We start from the raw sequence: 19,473 nt of genomic DNA, 5'->3' as shown, positions 1-19,473 counted from the left end.
GGCCCTTTTGTCCGTCAGGGAACACTGCTGACTCATGAATAAGAACTTTTTGTTGACCAAACCCCCCAGATCCCTTTTCACAGAGCTGCTTTCCATCCTCTCATTCCCCAGTTTGTATATATATCCAGTTTCATCCCTTCCCAAGTGCAGAAGCTGGCACTTGTTAAACTTCATATTGTTGGTGATTGCCCAGCTCTCTAATTTGCATCTCTCTGCAGGACCTCTCTACCCTTGAGGCAGTCAACCACTCCTCTCAGTTTACCGTCATTGCAGACTTACGAAGTATTCCTTCAAGTCCTATATCCAAGTCATTTATGAAAACTTTAAAGAGAATTGGACATAAAAAGGAGCTCTGCGAAACCCCACTAGTGACTGGCCACCAACCTGATGTAACCACTTTTACCATTCGAGCCCAACTCATCTGCCAATTGTTCACCCATTATATTATGCATTTATCTAGATGTATGCCAGCTATTTATTTATTTATTTATTTATTGTTTTTATTTTTTGATAGAGGTCTCACAATGACATCAGCCAAGACTCTGAGTACCTTGGGGTGAATTCAGTCAGGTTCCATAGACTTGTAAGCATCCAGTTGGAGCATCAAGTCCCACACAATTATGGAGTTAGCTGGAAGTTTACCATTACTGCAGTAATGATACTGATAAAATCCAATCCTATACTGCTGACTACCAAATATCACTATTGTCTTATGTAAACAACACAGCAGACTATGAAAAAATCCAACCAATTTTAATAGACTTTGAACCAGGACTCCATGAATTTTGGGACATTCTTAAATATCGTTCTGTGATGGATTCATTAGTCTGCTCCTGTCTTTTGATAATAAAAGAAATAACATTAGTACCAGACTCCCTTGAAAGCTTAATGCTAACAAAATTGTAAAGAACATTACTTTCACTGTGCAATCTGATCATTGCTATGTTTTGTTGGAAGAGTCTGTGTTACATGTTATACTCTTACATCTTGCATGTGTTTATTATCTACCAAAAAGAATTTTTACTAAATTTGAGGGGAATGCCATACTTTGGGGATATTCACCCATTTACATGGGAGCTATGTGGTTTGTGAGCAGTGACCGTAACATGGAACACAATACTTTTCTGTAAAAACATAGCTTATTATTATGGTTTAGCACCAACAGGCAACTCAGCCCATGCAGATGCTCACTCACTCTTCCCAGGTGGGATGGAGGAAAGAATCAGAAAGGTTAAAATGTGAGAACGCATGGGTTGAGATAAAGACAGTTTACTAGGTCAAACAAAGGCTTTGTGTGCAAGCAAAGCAAAACAAGGAATCTATTCACTACTTCTTATCAGCACACAAGTGTTCAGTCACTTCCAGAAAAGGAGGCTTTATCACATTTAACAGTTTCTTGGGAAGACAAATGCCATCATCACGAATGTCCACCCCCCTCCTCCTTCTTTACCCCATTGTTTACTGCTGAGTATGATACCATATGATATGGAATATCTCTGGTCAGGCTGGGCCAGCTGTTCTGGCTGTGTCCCCTCCCAGCTTTTGCTGTGCCCCCAGCTTTCTCATTGGCTGGGCAGCACAAGAAGCAAAAGTCCTTGGCTCTGTGTAAACACTGCTCTACAACAACCAAAAACATTGGTGTGTTATCACCACTATTTTCATCAGAACTCCAAAACACAGCATTATGTGAAGCTCTGCAAACAAAATTAACTCTGTGCCAGCCAAATCCATGATATTTATTTCTCCATAAATCTTTCATACTAGACAGTGCAAGAGCCAATTGGCAAAATAAAGATTTTTTTGCATCCTTAAATGGACATCAGTTGTCACCTGTCATATTTGACTTCAAAGTACAAATATTAAGTTTCATCTTTTATTCTGGACATCAGTTTTGTTATAATAAAGACCTAATTCTTGGAGCTTTGTTATCATGCTTTCAAAAGAGCAGTGACTTTGATAAGTAGCAAATGTTAACAGTTTTTAAGCAGCTCTGGTCTTAGGATCTTATATATTTTTTACTCTCGTTTTTTTCTTTCTTTTTTTTTTTTCCCCTCTAATAAAGTAAAATATTACAAGAAGTGACCTTCCAGTGCTATTGATTTCATACAGTTACAAGATGCTTGACACCAAGAAAGTGGTATTGAAGACATACATTACTGACTTTGTACTGATATTATTTTTGTCGCATTGATTAAAACATTGATAAAGGCTATTTTCTTTTATATATTTAACAATTTTCCTGAGTGCGTTGGGACCACAGAGACTCATAAGGAATGGAACAACATTCTGTGTCTTTTTGCTCACTGTTGAGTGCTCAGTTTTAGAGGAAGTGCCGTTAGTCTTTCAATGTATAACTATTTTACCTCCTCCATTTACTAGCAACATGGAACAGCTGCTTGTTAGCAATCTTGATGCTCAGCAAACCCTGGACATCAAAGCATATTACCTTGTTATGCCATGGGTGGAGATTCCAGAGTTGAGTGGGGTTTTGTATTTCACTTTTCCCTTCATTAATTAGTCTTTCAGGGTATTGCAACTTTTTTTTTTTCTTCTTTCCTGGCCTTTAAATGGCAGGGCATTTTTTCCAGATAACTTCTGGTACAATGTTGCTCATGGTAGTTTAAAGAAGTGTATATGGCATGACTGTTAAGCTGATATTCTGTATGCTCATACTATTTGCAGTACAAGAGAATCATGCAACCATCTCCCATAGTCAGAGTAATGTTCCACAAATACTTAGAGCATCAGCAAGTGTTAAAATTCATTTTGTTCTTATCCACTCATGCTAATGAGTAATGAGTAAAATGTTTCTCGCTGAATTTTCTCTACTTATCCTCTATTACTCCCCTGCTGCTTTCAAATTTTGTCTGAATGAGGATGTTTCCAAGAGACCAGGGAATTTCTTTCCACAGAAGCATGAGTGTGCTGCCGTGCTGGTACTGCAGTCCCAGAATGCTTGAGAAAGAGCTGTTGAGGAGAACATGCAATCTGAGTAATCATGGCTGTAATAACACCGTTGTTGCTAGTATTTATCTCTGCTACTCAGATACCATTAGTATTTATTTTTATTAAATAACTTATTATTTGACAGACCACCTACTAAATGGGTAAGAATAGCTGATTGGTGTTTGCAAAGATGAGCAATTATTTGCATTATATTTCAGACAGACACTTTTGAAAGTAGTTTTGAGAGCCACTTTCTGACCATTCATTTTCTTTTGTTATTCAAGATACAAAATAAGATGTGAAAGAATGAACTTCATGGGAAAACTTCACAGTGTTAGAAAAAATGTCATTTGATTTAGAGTGTTAGTATTTCTTGCAGATATATAAGGTACATAAGAAAGATTTTCTTCTTTTTTCCTCTCTTCACCTTCCCATTAAGCACTCTAATTTCTGCAAACATAAATAGCATGACTGTAAAGCCTTCTTAATAATAACAAATATTAATAATTATTATAATTAAATAGTTATTTCTTTGTAATAAGAAAGGAGTTGAAAATATTCATCCAAAAAGACAAGTCCAATTTTTGAAGTAATCCATGTTGTTTGGAACAGCTGCTATCTAAACACGAGCCATATTTTGAATTTAAGAAAGAATATTTGCTCTTCTGCATAGGCCCTTAGCATTCAGCTTTGCTATTCAGAGAAATGTGAATATGGGATTTAATTAAATGGCATTTACACAGTGCAGCTAAGCACAAAGACTTACACACTTGTTTTAGAAAGTGTGAAGGCAGAAAACTGTGATATTTAGCAAGGATTCCACACCACTTACCTTCTTCGTCTGCCCCCATGCTTTCTCTGGTCAGCTTACCAGAGTGCAATTTTACTAAAATATTGAGGGAAAGAGCCCAAATTGTTTGACAGAGAACACAGCAGAGCAAGGGGGAAAATACATGCTTCTCTTCCTTACATTTTATTAAGTGAAAACAAGTTCAGCTCTCCAGTCATTGGAGCAAGTTTTTATTGCTCATGTGCGGTTCAGTTTTGAATGCTGAACCAACACACTGTATGTGCATTCCTCATAAACAATCAGAAAGAAGTAAGTTAACAATTGTTAATGCTTTCCTCTTATTTAGTATTGCCTGTTAATCAGTTGCTTTTAATGCTATAATTGCCTGAAATTTTGTGATTTGTTGAATTCTATTAGAAAAACCTCTAAGTGAATAAATTTTATTCAAACTAGAAAACACTAATAATAATTTTTTTTTCTCACACATTCTCTGTAATTTTCCCCTAATAACCAAGTTGCTATTGCTTAAAGCTATCGCTTTTTAATGAATATTTTATTTGGTGGCATGCCTTAAAAACAGCTATTTGAGCCTTGTTGAAATGGGACTTTAACCATTGTAAAATGTAAACCGGAACACATTTGTGTTCTTTAGGATTAGAAAATTTTATTCCTCTCTGAATTTCTCCTTTTTTTTCTTTTAAGATTAATTTTTAAAAAGACTACAAATAATACATTCATTTATTTGATTGTACTATAATTCCTTACATGAAACTCTCATTCATTGCTTGAATGGGCACTTTGTTAGTTTTGTGAATATAAAGCTATGCCTAAGTGGTTTTCTTTAACATGATACTGAATTAGAACTATGTCCTAATGCTAGCTCAGGAGAAGCTTTCATCAAAGTTATTATAATCTCCCTGGACGTCCTTGTAGTTTAAATATGTTCCCAGCTGGACTGCACTAGATTGTACATAGCATCCTGACTTTTAAGGTCCATCATATATCTAAGGATGGAGTGCCCTTATGTTCATCAGTTTCCATAAAAAACTATTTCAGCTAAATCATCACAAAATAAACTGCTTAGGATACAAGGATCTAAAAAGGCATAAATATGCAGAATGAAAAGGAGTAAGCCAGTGCCTACATAACACTAACTTTTTATTGCATCTTTTCTACTCATTTAATTAGCTGGCAGATGCTTCATAGACTTTGTACCAGTGACTGGGCTACTCATGAAAATCTTTCCCCATCCAGATTTGTCAAAGAAGAGGACCCCAGGTTGGGATCACTCTACTCCCTTTTTATGGGAGATCCTTCTGGTGATCTATTTAAAACTCCTCACTTTCCCAGTGATATCTTAATTCTCCTCTAATCTGAGAGAGATCTTGGATCTTACTGTCACTTCATCAGTGTCTGCTTTCTTGTGCTTTGGAAATTTAAATGGCTGAAATTTTAATGTCTTTTTTTTTTTTTTTGCCCAGAAAGTAAATAAAAGTCTGTTAACCAATATAATTTAAAAAACTGTTACCACTTGTTAAGCAATATTAAAACTTGACAGCAAAGCTTTCTCATGCATTGATTCTAATATCCTATACAAAACTTGATGGTTTACACCATATAAAGTTGGATTTAACTCTTCACTACCTTTGCCAGAGATGAGATACAGTGTAATTAATCTATTTGGAAGGTAAAGGTATGTAAAAAAAAAAAAAAAAAAAAAAAAAAAAAAAAAAAAAACACCACAATTGTATCGGTAGGGGATACGCTAGGTGTGTATATTTTGAATGATAAATCTGATTCTGGGATGTATCTGGACTTTTGAGTGCCTATCTGCTGGTTCTCGGCCATGTCACTTTTCTGAATAGCTGAAAATAGAAAAGTTTTTATAAATCACTGTTCCAGCAATTGTATGGCTTTGGGGGTCTTTGTTTCTTTGACATGGTGACTTGTATCAGTTAGTTGCCTTCTACATTCTCCATTCAACTAGTTTAACTAGAACAATTAACAACAAATATGTAATTTGCATTCTATCTCTTTAATTGTTAAACTAAATCCTCAAAGACAAATTCATAATCTTTGAACAATCATGGCATTTGAGAGAGATGCCTGAGAACTTGCAGAAAGCAAGTGTTTCTCCTACCTTCAAAAAGGACAAGGATAACCCAGGGCACTAAAGGCTGGTCATCCTCATTTCCATCCCTGGGAAGGTGATGGAAAACAAGTAATCCTGGAAAATATTTCTAGGCACATGAAGGACAAGAACGATATCAGAAATAGTCAACGTGGATTCACAAAGCAAAAGTAATGCTTAATCAGACTGATAACCTTCTATAATGAAATGTCTGGCTTGGTAGAAGAGCTGAGCTGTGAGCTATAGATAATATCTACTCTGATTTCAGTAATGCTTTTAGCACTCTTTCCCATAAAATCCTCATAGAGAAGTATGGGCTGAATAAACAGTGATGTGGAATGAAAACCGGCTCGGGAGCCAGGTCCAGAGGGTGATGATCTGGAGGGTGGCTCAAAGTCCAGCTGGAGACTAGCTAGCAGTGTACCCTGCTCAGGGGACAGCATCAGGTGGGTAGTTTGACTGGGGTGGTACACTTGTGAAAGCATAATGCAGGTGTCCTAAGGTGAGCTCAGGAAAAACAGTCTCATGGGGCAGAAGCAAAAAAAAATAAATTAATCTTGATTTTTAGTATGAATACTGACCATGAGGGTGGGGCCTCACAATCCTGCTGATTTTCTGGGTTTTATGCAGGTGTCAGAGGGTGAGTACAGGATCCAATCTTATTTAATGTCTTTATTAATGATCTTGATGATTGGGCAGATTGTACTGCCAACAGTCCTGAAGATGATACAAAACTGGGAGGAGTGGTGAATACACCAGAGTCCTGCTGTCATCCAGAGGGATCTTAACAGACTAGAGAAATAAACTGACAGGAACCTCTTGAAGTTCTGTGGTGGTTTTACTCAGGTGAGCGGCCAAGCTCCACCACAACTGCTCTCTCAATCCCCTTCCTCAAAGAGGAACAGGAAGAAAATACAATGAAAAGGGCTCAAGGGTTGAAATAAGGACAGGGAGATCACACAGTAATTATTGTGACGGGCAAAAGTAAGATTTATTACCTATTACTAACAATCTAGAGAAGTGATAAACAAAGGAAAGAAACCAAAATCACCTTTCTCCCCATCCACTCTCTTCCACCTCCTCCCCCTGAGCAGCGCAGGGGAACGGGGTAACAGGGGTTATGGTCAATCTGCAGCGCTTCTTCTCTGCCACTCCTCTGTCACTCTCATCCCCTGTGCTGTGGGGTCCCTTCCACGGGATGCAGTCCTTGATGAACTGATCTGGCATGGGCTTCCCACAGGCAGCAGCTCTTCCAGAACTGTTCCAGATATGGGTCCATACCACAGGGTCCATCGCTCAGGAGCAAACTGCTCCAACCTGGGTCCCCCACGGGCAGCAACTCCTGTCAGGTCACCTGCTCCTGTGTGGTCTCCTCTCCATGGGCTGCAGGTCCAGCCCAGAATCTGCTCCAGCAGGGGTCTTCCACAGGCTGCAGTCTCCATGGGTGCAGGTCCACCTGTTCCACTGTGGTCCCCTCCACGGGCTGCAGCATGGAACCCTGTGCCACCATGGTACTCCATGGGCTGCAGGACAGCCTGCTTCACCACGGTCCTCACCACAGGCAGCAGGGGACTTCTGCTTCGGCGCCTGGAGCCTCTCCCACTCCTTCTTCACTGACCTTGGCACCTGCAAGACTGTTCCTCATTCCTCTCACTCTCCCAGCAGCTGTGTGGCGCAGCATTTTTTGTATTTTGTTTTGTTTTTTCCCTGTCTGAAATATGCTCTCACAGAGGCGCAAAACAATGTCACTTATTGGCTCAGCTCTGGTCAGCAGTGGAGCCCTTACCAAACATGGGACAGCTTCTAGATCCTTCTCACAGAAGCCACCCCTATGGCCCCTGCTACCAAAACCTTGCCACGTAAACCCACTACAAGTTCAAGAAGTTGGTGAGGAATAACCCAAGGCACCAGTTTTGGTTGTCAGCTACCTGGCTGGAAAGCAGCTTTGCAGAGTAGACCTGGTAGACAAGCTGAACATGGGTGAGCAATGTGCCTTTGCTGCAAGGAGGGCTCCTGGTACCCTGGTTTGCGTTAGGAGGGGAGCTTGCTAGCATTTTAAGGGAGGGGATCTTATGAGTGGTGTTCCCCAGGAGTCAGAATTGGGGCCTATCCTCTTTTATATACTTATTGATGATTTGGATGAGGGAATTGAGTGCACTCTCAGTAACTCTGTGGATGACACCAAGTTGGGGAGTAGTTTTGATCTGCTGGAGGGTAGGAAGGCCCTGCAAAGGGACCCGGACAGAGGCCCAAGGGATGAGGTTCAACATGGCTAAGTTCTGGGTGCTGCACTTTGGCCACAACAACCCCATGCTGTGCTACAGCCTTGGAGCAGAGTGGCTCAAAAGCTGTGCAGAGGAAAAGGATCTGGGGATGTTGGTCAATGCTTGTCTGCCAGCACTGTGTCCCAGAAGTAGAATAGAATAGAATAGAATAGAATAGAATAGAATAGAATAGAATAGAATAGAATAGAATAGAATAGAATAGAATAGAATAGAATAGAATAGAATAGATAGTATAAAATAGAATATAGAATTAGTATAGAATCATATAGAATTCCTGTACCAGGAATAGTGTAGCCAGCAGGACCAGGGGTGTGATCACTACCCTGTACTCTGCCCTGGTGAGGCTGCACCTCGAATACTGTGTTCAGCTTTGGGCCCCTCACTACAGAACAGTCATCGAGACTCTGGAGCATGTCCAAAGGGCTACAAAGCTGGTGAAGGTCCTGGAACACAAGTCCTATAAGGAGCGGCTGAGGGCACTGGGTTTGTTTAGTCTGGAGAAGAGAAGGCTCAGAGGAGACCTTATCACTCTCTACAACTACCTGAAAAGAAAGTGTGGGGAGCTGGGGGTCAGTATTTCTTTCAGGTAACTAGTGATAGGACAAGAGGAAATGACTCAGGTTGTGCTAGGGGAGGTTCAGGTTTGAAATTAGGAGAAATTTCTTCTCAGAAAGAGTGGTTAGGCATCAGAACAGGCTGTCCAGTGCAGAGTCACCAGGGAGTGTCTGAGGGGAGGTTGGATGTGATACTTAGGGACATGGTTTAGTGGGCAATATTGGTGTTAAGGGGACAGTTAGACCAGATGATCTTGGAGGTCTTTTCCAACCTTATTGATTCTGTGACCTTTCCCCTCCATACTCAGCACTAGCAAGTGCTGGCTCCAGTTCTGGGCTCCCCAATACAAAAGTGGCTCCACTGGAGAGAGTCTAGCATAGGATCATGGAAACGATAAAAGGACTGGAGCATCTCTTGAATTAGGAAAGGCCTCAACCATGACACCCAGCTCATTTTCCCCTTTCTGCTGAAGAACTGAAAGCACCAGAACAGTGCTCATGCAATATTCCTCACATTTCTTGAAACCATCTTTCAGTGTGAGGTATATACAGTTAGAAAGTAAGAACACGCATAAGTTCCATGGAATATTTGTATAATTTATTGAATATCTATATGAAGTACTTTACATTTTCTCTTGACCAGCCCTGGACAGCTTCACACAAACCCTGTATACCTTTTTTCTTTGTTTGCTTGTTTCTATGCTTTCTAGAACTCATCTTGGCTGTTCTCATTTCCAACTGACTTTCAACTAGACAAGAATCATTTTAAAAGGTTTCTCTCTTTTCATGGGGGGAAAAAAAAAGTCTTTTCTTTCCACTAAATTAAAAGCAAAGAAGCAAAATACACCCTCCTCCCTTCTCCAGCCTTCCAAAAACAAATTATTTGTAGGTATCAGGTGTAGGTATAAGACTTTTTTTTTTTTTTTTCCCCTGTACTAAACTGAGAAAAGAGTTCTAGTGTTAAACCACATGTTTTGCTCCTACTCTTCATCTTTTTTTGATAATATTTGCCCTGAAGATATGAGAAATGAGAATCCTTTTCAGCTTAAAAGACACATTTTGCATTCACATTGAATGTGAGAATTACAAAAGCAGAATGGGATTCATTTGTAGTCTTATTTGTATGCCAAAATTCAATTTGTTCTCCTGGCTATGGTTTGTATCATAACAATGTCACAGATTTTGATACATTGTTCCAAATATGTTTTTTAAAGGTGATTTGTTTGAATGAAGTTTTTATATGCATGTTTTGCAGCTCAGGTTGGCATGTTAAAGCAGCCTAAAAACGAAAACATTAAATAGAAATAGTGGAAAAGCATGTAGCAAAAGACATCATTCTGAAACCATTTCCTCCTGTATAGATTACTATGCAGTCAACTGACTTCGTTTTACATGCTTAACAATATGCTAAATTGCCACATATGCTAATATGCCACAGACAGTTTCAATTTGTAGAAAGTATGAACCTCATCAGCCAAAAAAAAAAAAAAAAAAACTTTACCAGAAAACTTAAACAAAAAAAACAACAAACACTTACAGTATGTCTTCTTCAACACTTGTTGCTTTATTAGGTAAAACTTAAAAGATACTGAAAGCATGCTGATGAAATTTACTTTTATGAATGAGTTCTTTTGTACTGGGAGAATTAATAAGCAATCTAATAAAGTCAGTTTGGAAAACAGACTTTCTTAACAGTTTTTTAGCATCCAAAAACTGAAAATGTTTCTTCTAATACCTGCATTCAGAAGAATAGCTTCTTGTTTACCAAATCATGCACTCCCATAACGGTATCTCCTAAATCTTACATAGTATATGATTTAGCAAAATAGATAGCTCTTTTAGCAAATTAATCTACTTTGTTTACTCATGTATTTGTGTATAAATAAATATTGTCTTTGGATAAATCCATAAAGCATCATGCCTTAGTTTGTCTAACTCAAAAAAAAAAAAAAAAAAAAAAGCACTTTTCATTTTAAGTGAAATAAATTTCAGATGAATTCCAATGACATTTCAGCTAAAAATTAAAAAAATAATGTTCAGGAATACCTGTAGATTTAAAACAAAACTTAAAAACAACATTGAAATAGAAAAGTTTCTTTTAAATGTTTTTAAAGTCATAAGTTAGAGTTTTGAAATTTTTGTTTCAAGTATCACTTGTTATTTATAATGTTTCTTTTGGATATTTGGATATTTAAATCCTCTTCCATGGTCTTTTTAGTACTGATGAAAAAAAAAAAATGCTTATTTTGACATATACCTCCTCAAAATGAAACAGTCAAAAAAAAAAAAAAAAAAACCTTTCTCCAGTGAAAAGTTATTACAGCTAAATTTGTCATTGGGTGTAGCCTTGCCTATTCCTTAGAAACTAAGAGAAACCTCCTACAGGTTAATTACTCTCACTGCTTCACTCATTCCATAGTGAAGAGGAGAACTCTGTCTTAGAGTTGAAGCCAGTATCACAGCCTATGCAGATCCGAAGGGCTCCTGCCATTTGCATTAAAGGAAAAAAAAAATTAAAAAAAAAAAATAATAATGTTAAAACATTGCCATCCTTAAAATGTGCAGTTATTGAAGAGGGACAAAGTATATTTTCAGTGGTTTTGACTGTTATCTGACAGCACAGCTACTGTCTAAAAGACTGGTTTTGGAAGGAAGTATCCTGTAGTATTCATAGGTTTTAAAAGCCTCATACTCTTTACTTTCTTTTCTCCTGGAAAAAAGTGTGATTTTTTTCTTCCTCCTTATCCTTAAAAAAAAATCTTATACCAGTCTGCCTTTTCTAGTCCACTTGTTCCGGTTCAATTTACAGTGCTTATGTAGTTTTATTTCCACTCTTCAGGCTTCCCCAGTCTCAGTTTGTCCACAAACTCTTACTGTTTTTGTTGTTTTGTTTTGTCTTGTTTTCCATCTAACACAATCTCCAGCTCATCCCTCCCTTCTTGTCACAAGTTTCCCCTATTGCTTTCCATCCCTTTGTCCAGAATATCTTGATCCAGCTAAGTCTATTTTTTTCTCCTCAAGCTCTTTGGTCACATTATACATATTTTGGCTTCCAGTCGCCCCAGAAATGATTTGGCCCAGGTACTTTGCTAGAGTAGTGTTAGTCTCTGACCATGACAGTCAGGCCAAGTTTTTGGTTGGCAAGTTTTTGCTTTCCAATTCAGTCGTGTCAATTTTGACACAAAAGTTAGATGTCTTCTGCCGTCACCTTTTCCCCTGTAATTGTAGTATCATATGATTCTGCCATCAACTTTTCCCCTGTAATATCATATGATACTGATACTTAAATAAAATATTTTTATATTTTTATTACAAAGAAAATAAAACAACCTTTTTTTTTTTTTTCCTAGCTTTTTTTTTCCCCTTAAGAGATCTAAATTGTTCTTATAGGTTTTCTACAAAAAAAAAAAAAAGAAAAAAAAAAAAGTCTGAAACTAATTTCAACACTGAAAATTTCATCACAGGTATTTAAATATGACAACAAATTAAGTAAATGAAATTATAGTTTTATGAAAGGAAGTATCAGGCTAAGAATAAAAGGCATTACTACTGTTCCTATCTCTCTTGAGTTTTTCCTTTAGCATATATTTTCCTAATATTTCCTGAAGATAAGTAAAAGTATATATAAACATTCATACATGTATAAACATTTGAATGTGACTTCAAAATGTTGCACTCAACATGAGTATATTTAACCAAACAAAATGGCTCATTTTACAAATACTACAAGTATCTCAGAAATAACACAATCAAAGGTGATCTTTAGAATTACACATTACACATAATTTATAATTACACAATTTTCTAAACAAAAAAAAAAAAAAGAAAAGAGAAAAAAAAAAAAAGAAAAGAGAAAAAAAAAAAAAGTATGTTTCTATTCCTATTTTTCAAATTTAATATTATGGCCTAGTTAGTCTGTGGCTGTAGACCAAGTTGCAAAAATCTGAAACTTTGCCCTTTCCCTCCATGAATGTAGTACCTTTTAACAGTCAACTGTAAGCCAGGTTTCCAAGTGAAATGGTTGCAGCAGCCAGTACTACTGGCAAATTTGAATGATGATCAGATAACACCTTTAGAATATGTTGTGGTACCAGGCATGTTATAATTATGAGATATATAACCATGTTTAAAATGCTCCTTGTCAGAGACCTAGTATGTATCAGGACTTTTTGAATATATGAAGGAAAGAGAGCTAGCTTTTTGCATTCTGACTGCATGCAAAATACAGGTATTTTTAAAATTATTTCTACTGTCCTTAATTAAAGTATTTATTGGCATTTATTGGGGCTAGCAAGTGCATGATGCCCAACTTGCCTTCTTCACAAAAAAGAGTGAACTAGTTATTGACTTATATTTTTTTATTTTTATATCCATTAAAGGAATATGCAGAAATAATTTCCATTTAAAAAAGAGAAAGGTGAGTTTTAAGTTGGCAACTTTCTTCCTATAAGGTATTTCTCTTTATCAAATTGGCACCCCCCGGTAGTCAATTTTAGTCTAGCTTTTTCTTTTTTCTTAATGAAACTTACTGAGAAATCTCTGGCAGAGCATTTTAGTAGGAAAAGATTGGTTTTAATCATAGCTTTTTTGTGGCAATATACTGTATTTTAAGTAGTTTTATTTAGGAAAAACACCTTAGTTCAAGGATGGAATAAGCCCTTTTGTTTTAAATATTATGTATGCGAGAAACTTCCTGCTATTGCCCCAGTGATACCATAAAGTAACCAAAGGTAGAGGATATAGCTGATCCACACCAAGTGCCTGGTCCGTGGCTTGTCAGACCTTACATTTGAACGTTGGCAGTTACATTATGGCTGAGAGCATTAATCATGGGATCCGCTTCATCTCTTTTTAAGAGAAACTCCACATTCACCTCACAGAGGACCACTGAAAATCTGAGGAAAAAAATGTTTCAATTCTTAGATTTAGTAGCAAAACAATAAGTCATTTTCAGAAAGATCTGACTTCCAACACCATTTTCAAGTGTGTCTTTTAAATAACAAAGGCTTAACCTTTGCACAAGTCAGGCAAAAAAAACACAGAGGCAAATATAACTGCCTGTATATGAATATACCAACATTTCTGACACACTGCTCTGTGTTCCACCATTTATTGTGACTTGGCAGTCAATAAACCCTGCTCCTGAGTTTATAAAACAGAGGAACCTTGGAGTCCATCTCAGATTAGACCTGTCACAACAAACAGTTAATTTTTATTTTATTGATTTATTTATTTTTATGTGGAATGAACAACAGAGGAAAGAAACAGGCATCAGAAAATCAACTGCATTACAACTACTTTTTCAGATGCTGGCATACCTCCAATCATTTTCTCAAACATGTACTAGACTAATAGGTTAGATGTTAGGAAGAACTTCTTTACCGAAAGGGTTGTTAGACACTGGAACAGGCTGCCCAGGGAAGTGGTGGAGTCACCATCCCTGGAAGTCTTTAAAAGACGTTTAGACATAGAGCTTAGGGATATGGTTTAGTGGGGACTGTTAGCGTTAGGTAGAGGTTGGACTCGATGATCTTGAGGTCTCTTCCAACCTAGAAATTCTGTGATTCTGTGATTCTGTGATCTTGTCACCATTAATCTCAGAGTGCAAAACTCAGCTTCTGTAACAAATTAGGTTACAAATGGGAGAAAATCTCCTTGATTGTGAACGACTAGGAAATAGGCAGTGACACTTATGACCCCCCCTTTCAGAATAAAAGGTTATTCATTTGAACCCTAATAAAATATGCCATTATCACTATTACATGTGGGTACCACTGGAACACCTCAGTGTATCTGAAAGAGGTTGTGAAATACAGAATCAGAAGATATATGTGTGGCTTTCAGGTGTTTACATTCAGCTATCCCAGAATGCAAATATTCTGGGAAAAGTAAGCCTATATCTGTGGAGTGGAATAATGGATTTAAGTGCTAAATTGTCAATAGCTTCTAATCTTGTGCTACAAAGATGTCACATTGAGCCTTTTAGCTAAAATCTTGTTGACATGTGGAACCTGCCTTGTGAGACACTACAGATTTTTGCTGTTATAAACTCAACTAATGGGAATGAAATTACACTGTTGTTCTCTGGAAGAACACAAGAGTGACTCATGGTCCTAGTCTGGAAACCATAAATATTAAACATCTCTTCTTTGTTCTCTTCTTAGCTCCTGTCCGCTACTTTCAATGTGTTTTCATAAATGGACCTAATGGATTTGGACTACAGTTTCCCACTAATCTCCCTTCAGACAAAGAAGAAAAGACTCACTCAAAGACTTCCAAGAGAAAGACAAGAAAACCAGGACAGTAGAGAGACTGGATCACTCACGTTTGCACTTTATCTTTTCTGCTGAGGTCCACAGTACTTAGGGTGGTACTTGTCATTGCATGAATGTGATCCACTGGGACATATGCACCTGGAAACGTTTCCATGGGGCAGAGGCAAAAGAAACAGTAATGGGCTGTGTAGAAAAAGGTAGAAACGTAAAGGTGCCATGTTTCTCATCAAAATCCTGCAATGCTAGCAATGAATTGGCCTGATTGTGTGTGATCAAATGTGTGTGTGTGTGATTTCCTGCCTCCTTTGCTCTTGCTTTTCTTTACCTGCTCAACATTAAAGGGAGTCTGTTTTCCATTTAATCTTATCTAAGGAGTGAGAGGTTGAATGTAGCTCTTATATCAGCAAGATTGCAAGCTACCTGCAATCCTAAATCACTTATTCTTAATGTTCAGTCAAATTGCTGACAGCAAAAAGCCTCACTAAGTCACGAAAATGTGCTCTGCAATTGGTGCTATTTTTATGTCTCATTGACCAGTGTAGTTTGAAGCCCACACATGCTCTCAGCAGCCCAATATACTACCAGTAAGTTGACTCATCAAGTCATGTTAATGATGAATATTTCTATTTATCCTGAAGCAGTTAAAAGCATGGTGTATTTGCCGTGTCTCCTGGTGAAGTACAAGCAGGTCACTTTCTAAAGCCAAACTGAGCGAAGGAAGTGAAACAATATGGCAAAGATGAGAAAAAACATCATTTTACAAAGTCCCATGAAACAACAATAATCAATTTTAGTAACTCTACATTATTTTTTTTTTTTTCCTGCAGGTAAATCAGATTGATTTTGATTTGCAGCAGACCATTAGAATGTAAAATATACCAGCCAACTATTTGCTCTTATCATGTCATATGAAAAACTATGATGTCAGGTGTCACTCATAAAACTAAACCAATCCAAATTTCCAATAAGCAAACATGCCAATTTGATACAACCTCCAATAAGTGAGAGAAAATAACAATAAACAAAAACCCAAACGTATTGGGTAGCTGATTTTACTAGATGAAACCCCTCCATCTAGAAAGGGTTTCTGAGCTATTAGAAGGATGAGAACTGGAAGTAGAAATGACATTCTTCAACATTTGTTAATTTCTGTAGAAATAACGGATTAGTTACCTTAAGAAGGAGATGGAATGACATTAAAGTTGTGATGACACATAACTGAAAATTAGCATCTCAATTGTCTGGTACTGTAAATAATCATGCATTTTTGAGAGCTGTTATTAGTTTGTATTCCTTTGCTACAATTTTGCATTTAATCTGTGAAAGGTACAGTGGTAATTTTAGTCTCATAGTTACCAGGTGAAACAGCATGATACCCTTTGTACAACCTGGTTGCTTGTAGATTCTGATCACAACAGTAACTATATATTGCTGTTTTAGCATTGTTCCAGTAAACATCAATGCCTTTCCACATCCTCTCTCCTTGCTGACCCATTCTTATCTTAATCAAATAATTGACTCACGTGTTTCAAAAAATTGAGTCCTTGACAGGCTAATGCAATTCAGAAAGCTGTGCTCTTACACTGCTGGGTCAGGCTCTGATTACCAATCGGTAATCTCTGATTACAGATCATGGCCTTATGTGAACTGAGATGCAGTCTCATAATGTACAGATTCTTTGCTGCAAAATCTGTATTTACAACAAGTAGCTTCTCGAAAAAGGTAGGAACAGATCTTGCCCTAGAAGTAGATTTCCCTACATTGGAACATATTGTAGCTAAAAGTGTTCATGGTGAATGCCTCCAGTGTCACCTGTGAAATCTGTTCTGGAGACAAGTACAGGGATATAGAGCTGCCAGCAGAAAATACTTTATGATAAAATGTCAATCTTTACTTTTCTTTCAGGCTTTTTTGTATTAGTGGCTTTTTTTCCTTCCTAATTTGTGACTTTTTATATATTATTAAGGATGTTATTGCCTTAGGTTTTTACTGTGAAAGCTGTCTTAAAATGAGATTATAACTTTGTGAAAATCTGTTAATTAAATTCAGGACTTTATCCAATTTCAAAAATCAAGAAAAAAATATACTATAAGATGTTATTCTTTTCAACTTCTTTTACCTAAATAATTTCTGTGCATTATAGTTACCCTTAATCCTTCTTTCTCATTTGAGTCGAGAGATGACAAGAATATGTTCCATATATCATTCCTGTAATGTTTCAGTTATGTATCTGAATGCTTTGGAAGTATAAATTGGACATTATTGAATAAGCAGTAAAAGTTACACAATTATTTTTGTTTCCTAATCTCAATCTAACTGCATCAAAGAACAGGTAAAACAGTTCTGCTCTTGAAGTGGCAAGTATTTTTCTCTTTAAATTCACATGTGACCTCAAAAAGAATTACTTGAATTGCATGGCTTTACTCAAATTAGGCTGGAGTATTGCAAAATCATATGATGATTGTTATCCATTTTGGAAAATAAAGAATATAAACCACGTTTCAGTGACTGTAGGATGTTTTTCTGTTAATCCAAATATGGATGGTAAGGGTTTACATATGTAAGTTGTTTATCCCTACTAAGTTTTTACAAATCTTCTGAATATGATGATAGCAGTAGTTACAGTTAGTCTGGAAAATGAATCATTCTGCATTTTATTCATTCCTAATGGGCTTTTTGCAATAATTGGATAGACTTTCTACATATTTTGTTTGGGGATTATACTCTGACAGACAAAAGACAATTTAGTTGCAGTCATTCAAGACAGAGCTTCACGTGTACCAAAATCACATATGTTCGTCAAGGTGTTTACTTCAAATATTACCATAAAACCAATGAAAGCAAAACTACATTCTCTTATAACTAATCTGTGTTCAAGATGATTTTGACTAACAAGAAACTGTGAGAGCAAAAATTAAGAGATTTTTTTTCACACCCTACAGGAAATATAGCTTGTCTAAAATATGTGAGCTGATACACAAACCAGATTATGGCCTAAGAGAGCATGGCTGCAGTTGTGGAGCTTTGTATTCAGGTATGAGGGCCCTGTGCTCCATGGAGTTTGGCGATTCTTCACAAATGGGAGGTTTATTGCGCAGCAGGAGAGTTGTATAGGTGGATCAATGTTTTATGAGACCAAACTCCTCTCCCAGTTCTAATCTCCACTTGTCAAAAATGTGCACTTTTCTCTGAGATGCAAAAATTCTGCTGAAGCAAACAGGAACAGTATATTTCCAGTTTTCTTCTCCCATCCTTCTGAGGTTGATAGTGAAAGTATGAGATTGGCTGTTAGACAAGGGTGGCCCACCACAGCTAGTTATTACACAGATCTATACACCACCTGCTCCTACTAATTGTTACAGAATGGCAACAAATTGCTATTTGTCCCATATTCAGGATCTCCACTTAGAACGTAAGATAGAACATACATAAGTGTACATTTGTAAAACACTGCAAAGTTTTTTCCTGTTGATCCCAAACCCTAGAAATACACTGCTAGCTTTTTTTTTTTTGCACTGTCATTTACTACTTGTGTAGCCTAGTTTGGATGCAAAGTTCCCTGCTGAAATATATATATATAGAGAGAGAGAGATAACTTTGCTTTAATCCAACAGAACAGAAGTGCAGCAAGCCCAGTTTCAGGGGAATGTCTTTATCTGCCAGGGTATAAGCACTCAGAATAGTACCTGAGTATCTTCCCTTTCCTATCTTACCTAATGCTTTCTTTTCACTCCAGCATGACACTATATAATCCACTCAGTACAATGAGTACACGTAAAGGACTTACTCCCTTAGGGAGAGCACTGGTTGCTTAAGCAGCTTTCGACTTAAGATAGAGTCAGCCACTGACTGTTCATAGTTATGTACCACTCCTAGCACTTCTTACCAAGGACTCGAGATTTTGGAGGTAAAAAATAATAATAATAATAATAAGGATAATGTGAACTCTATTGGGAGGAGAATGGTATGGTACAGTTGACTAACTAAAAAAAAAAGGAGGAAATGTAAGGGTTCTCGGGAAGGAACTACCTATGAATATACATTTAAAAAAAAAAAAAAAAAAAAGAAGAAGAATCTGCTGAAGACAGTGATATTTCTGTTGCTTTATAGTTTTCCAGAAAGAAGAAACACAAAGGCAATTAAAAATATGAAGAACATTTGATTTTTACACATGTAAATGTCTATAGATATCCAGCTTTCATGTCGTCTATTTATCCTGAGTGAAATTCTCCAAAAATTCCCAAATTGCAGAACAGGTAAGGAATCATGTTCACCTATGGGTAAAACCTCACTCAATAGAGTGCACCTCTCAAAGCAAAAGTCTTATCCTTTTATTTAAGCGGTTAATGAACATGACCATTTGAGCTTATTTTCTTGGTTTATGGATTTTGTGTGTGCTCCTTTGTAATACAAAAATTCACACAACAACAATCTGTTCTGCAGTACTCATGTCTCAGGGACTGTATTAGTTAGAAATTTTCTTTATTGTCTT

General features: G+C 37.0%; 1 protein-coding gene across 13 annotated transcripts in view; it reads left to right on the top strand.

The window, feature by feature from the left end:
* The window catches only part of TRDN (triadin), a 243,920-nt gene extending 226,437 nt beyond the window's left edge, over positions 1 to 17,483 (top strand). For 12 of the 13 annotated variants that reach the window (XM_084285079.1, XM_084285082.1, XM_084285081.1 and 9 more), the window contains one exon: positions 14,871 to 17,483. In XM_084285079.1, coding sequence (XP_084141205.1) covers positions 14,871 to 15,013 — 143 coding nt within the window. In that variant the 3' untranslated portion in view covers positions 15,014 to 17,483. Of the gene's footprint in view, positions 1 to 13,085; positions 13,124 to 14,870 lie in introns of all 13 variants that reach the window. The other variant, XM_084285073.1, reaches the window with a different exon arrangement.
* The last annotated feature ends 1,990 nt before the right edge of the window (positions 17,484 to 19,473 follow it).

The sequence above is a fragment of the Netta rufina genome, assembly GCF_964035555.1.
Source record: "Netta rufina genome assembly, chromosome: 3".
In the NCBI taxonomy this organism is placed as follows: domain Eukaryota; kingdom Metazoa; phylum Chordata; class Aves; order Anseriformes; family Anatidae; genus Netta; species Netta rufina.
The sequence above is the reverse complement of the archived record's forward strand: the minus strand, read 5'-3'. Positions and strand labels throughout refer to the sequence as shown.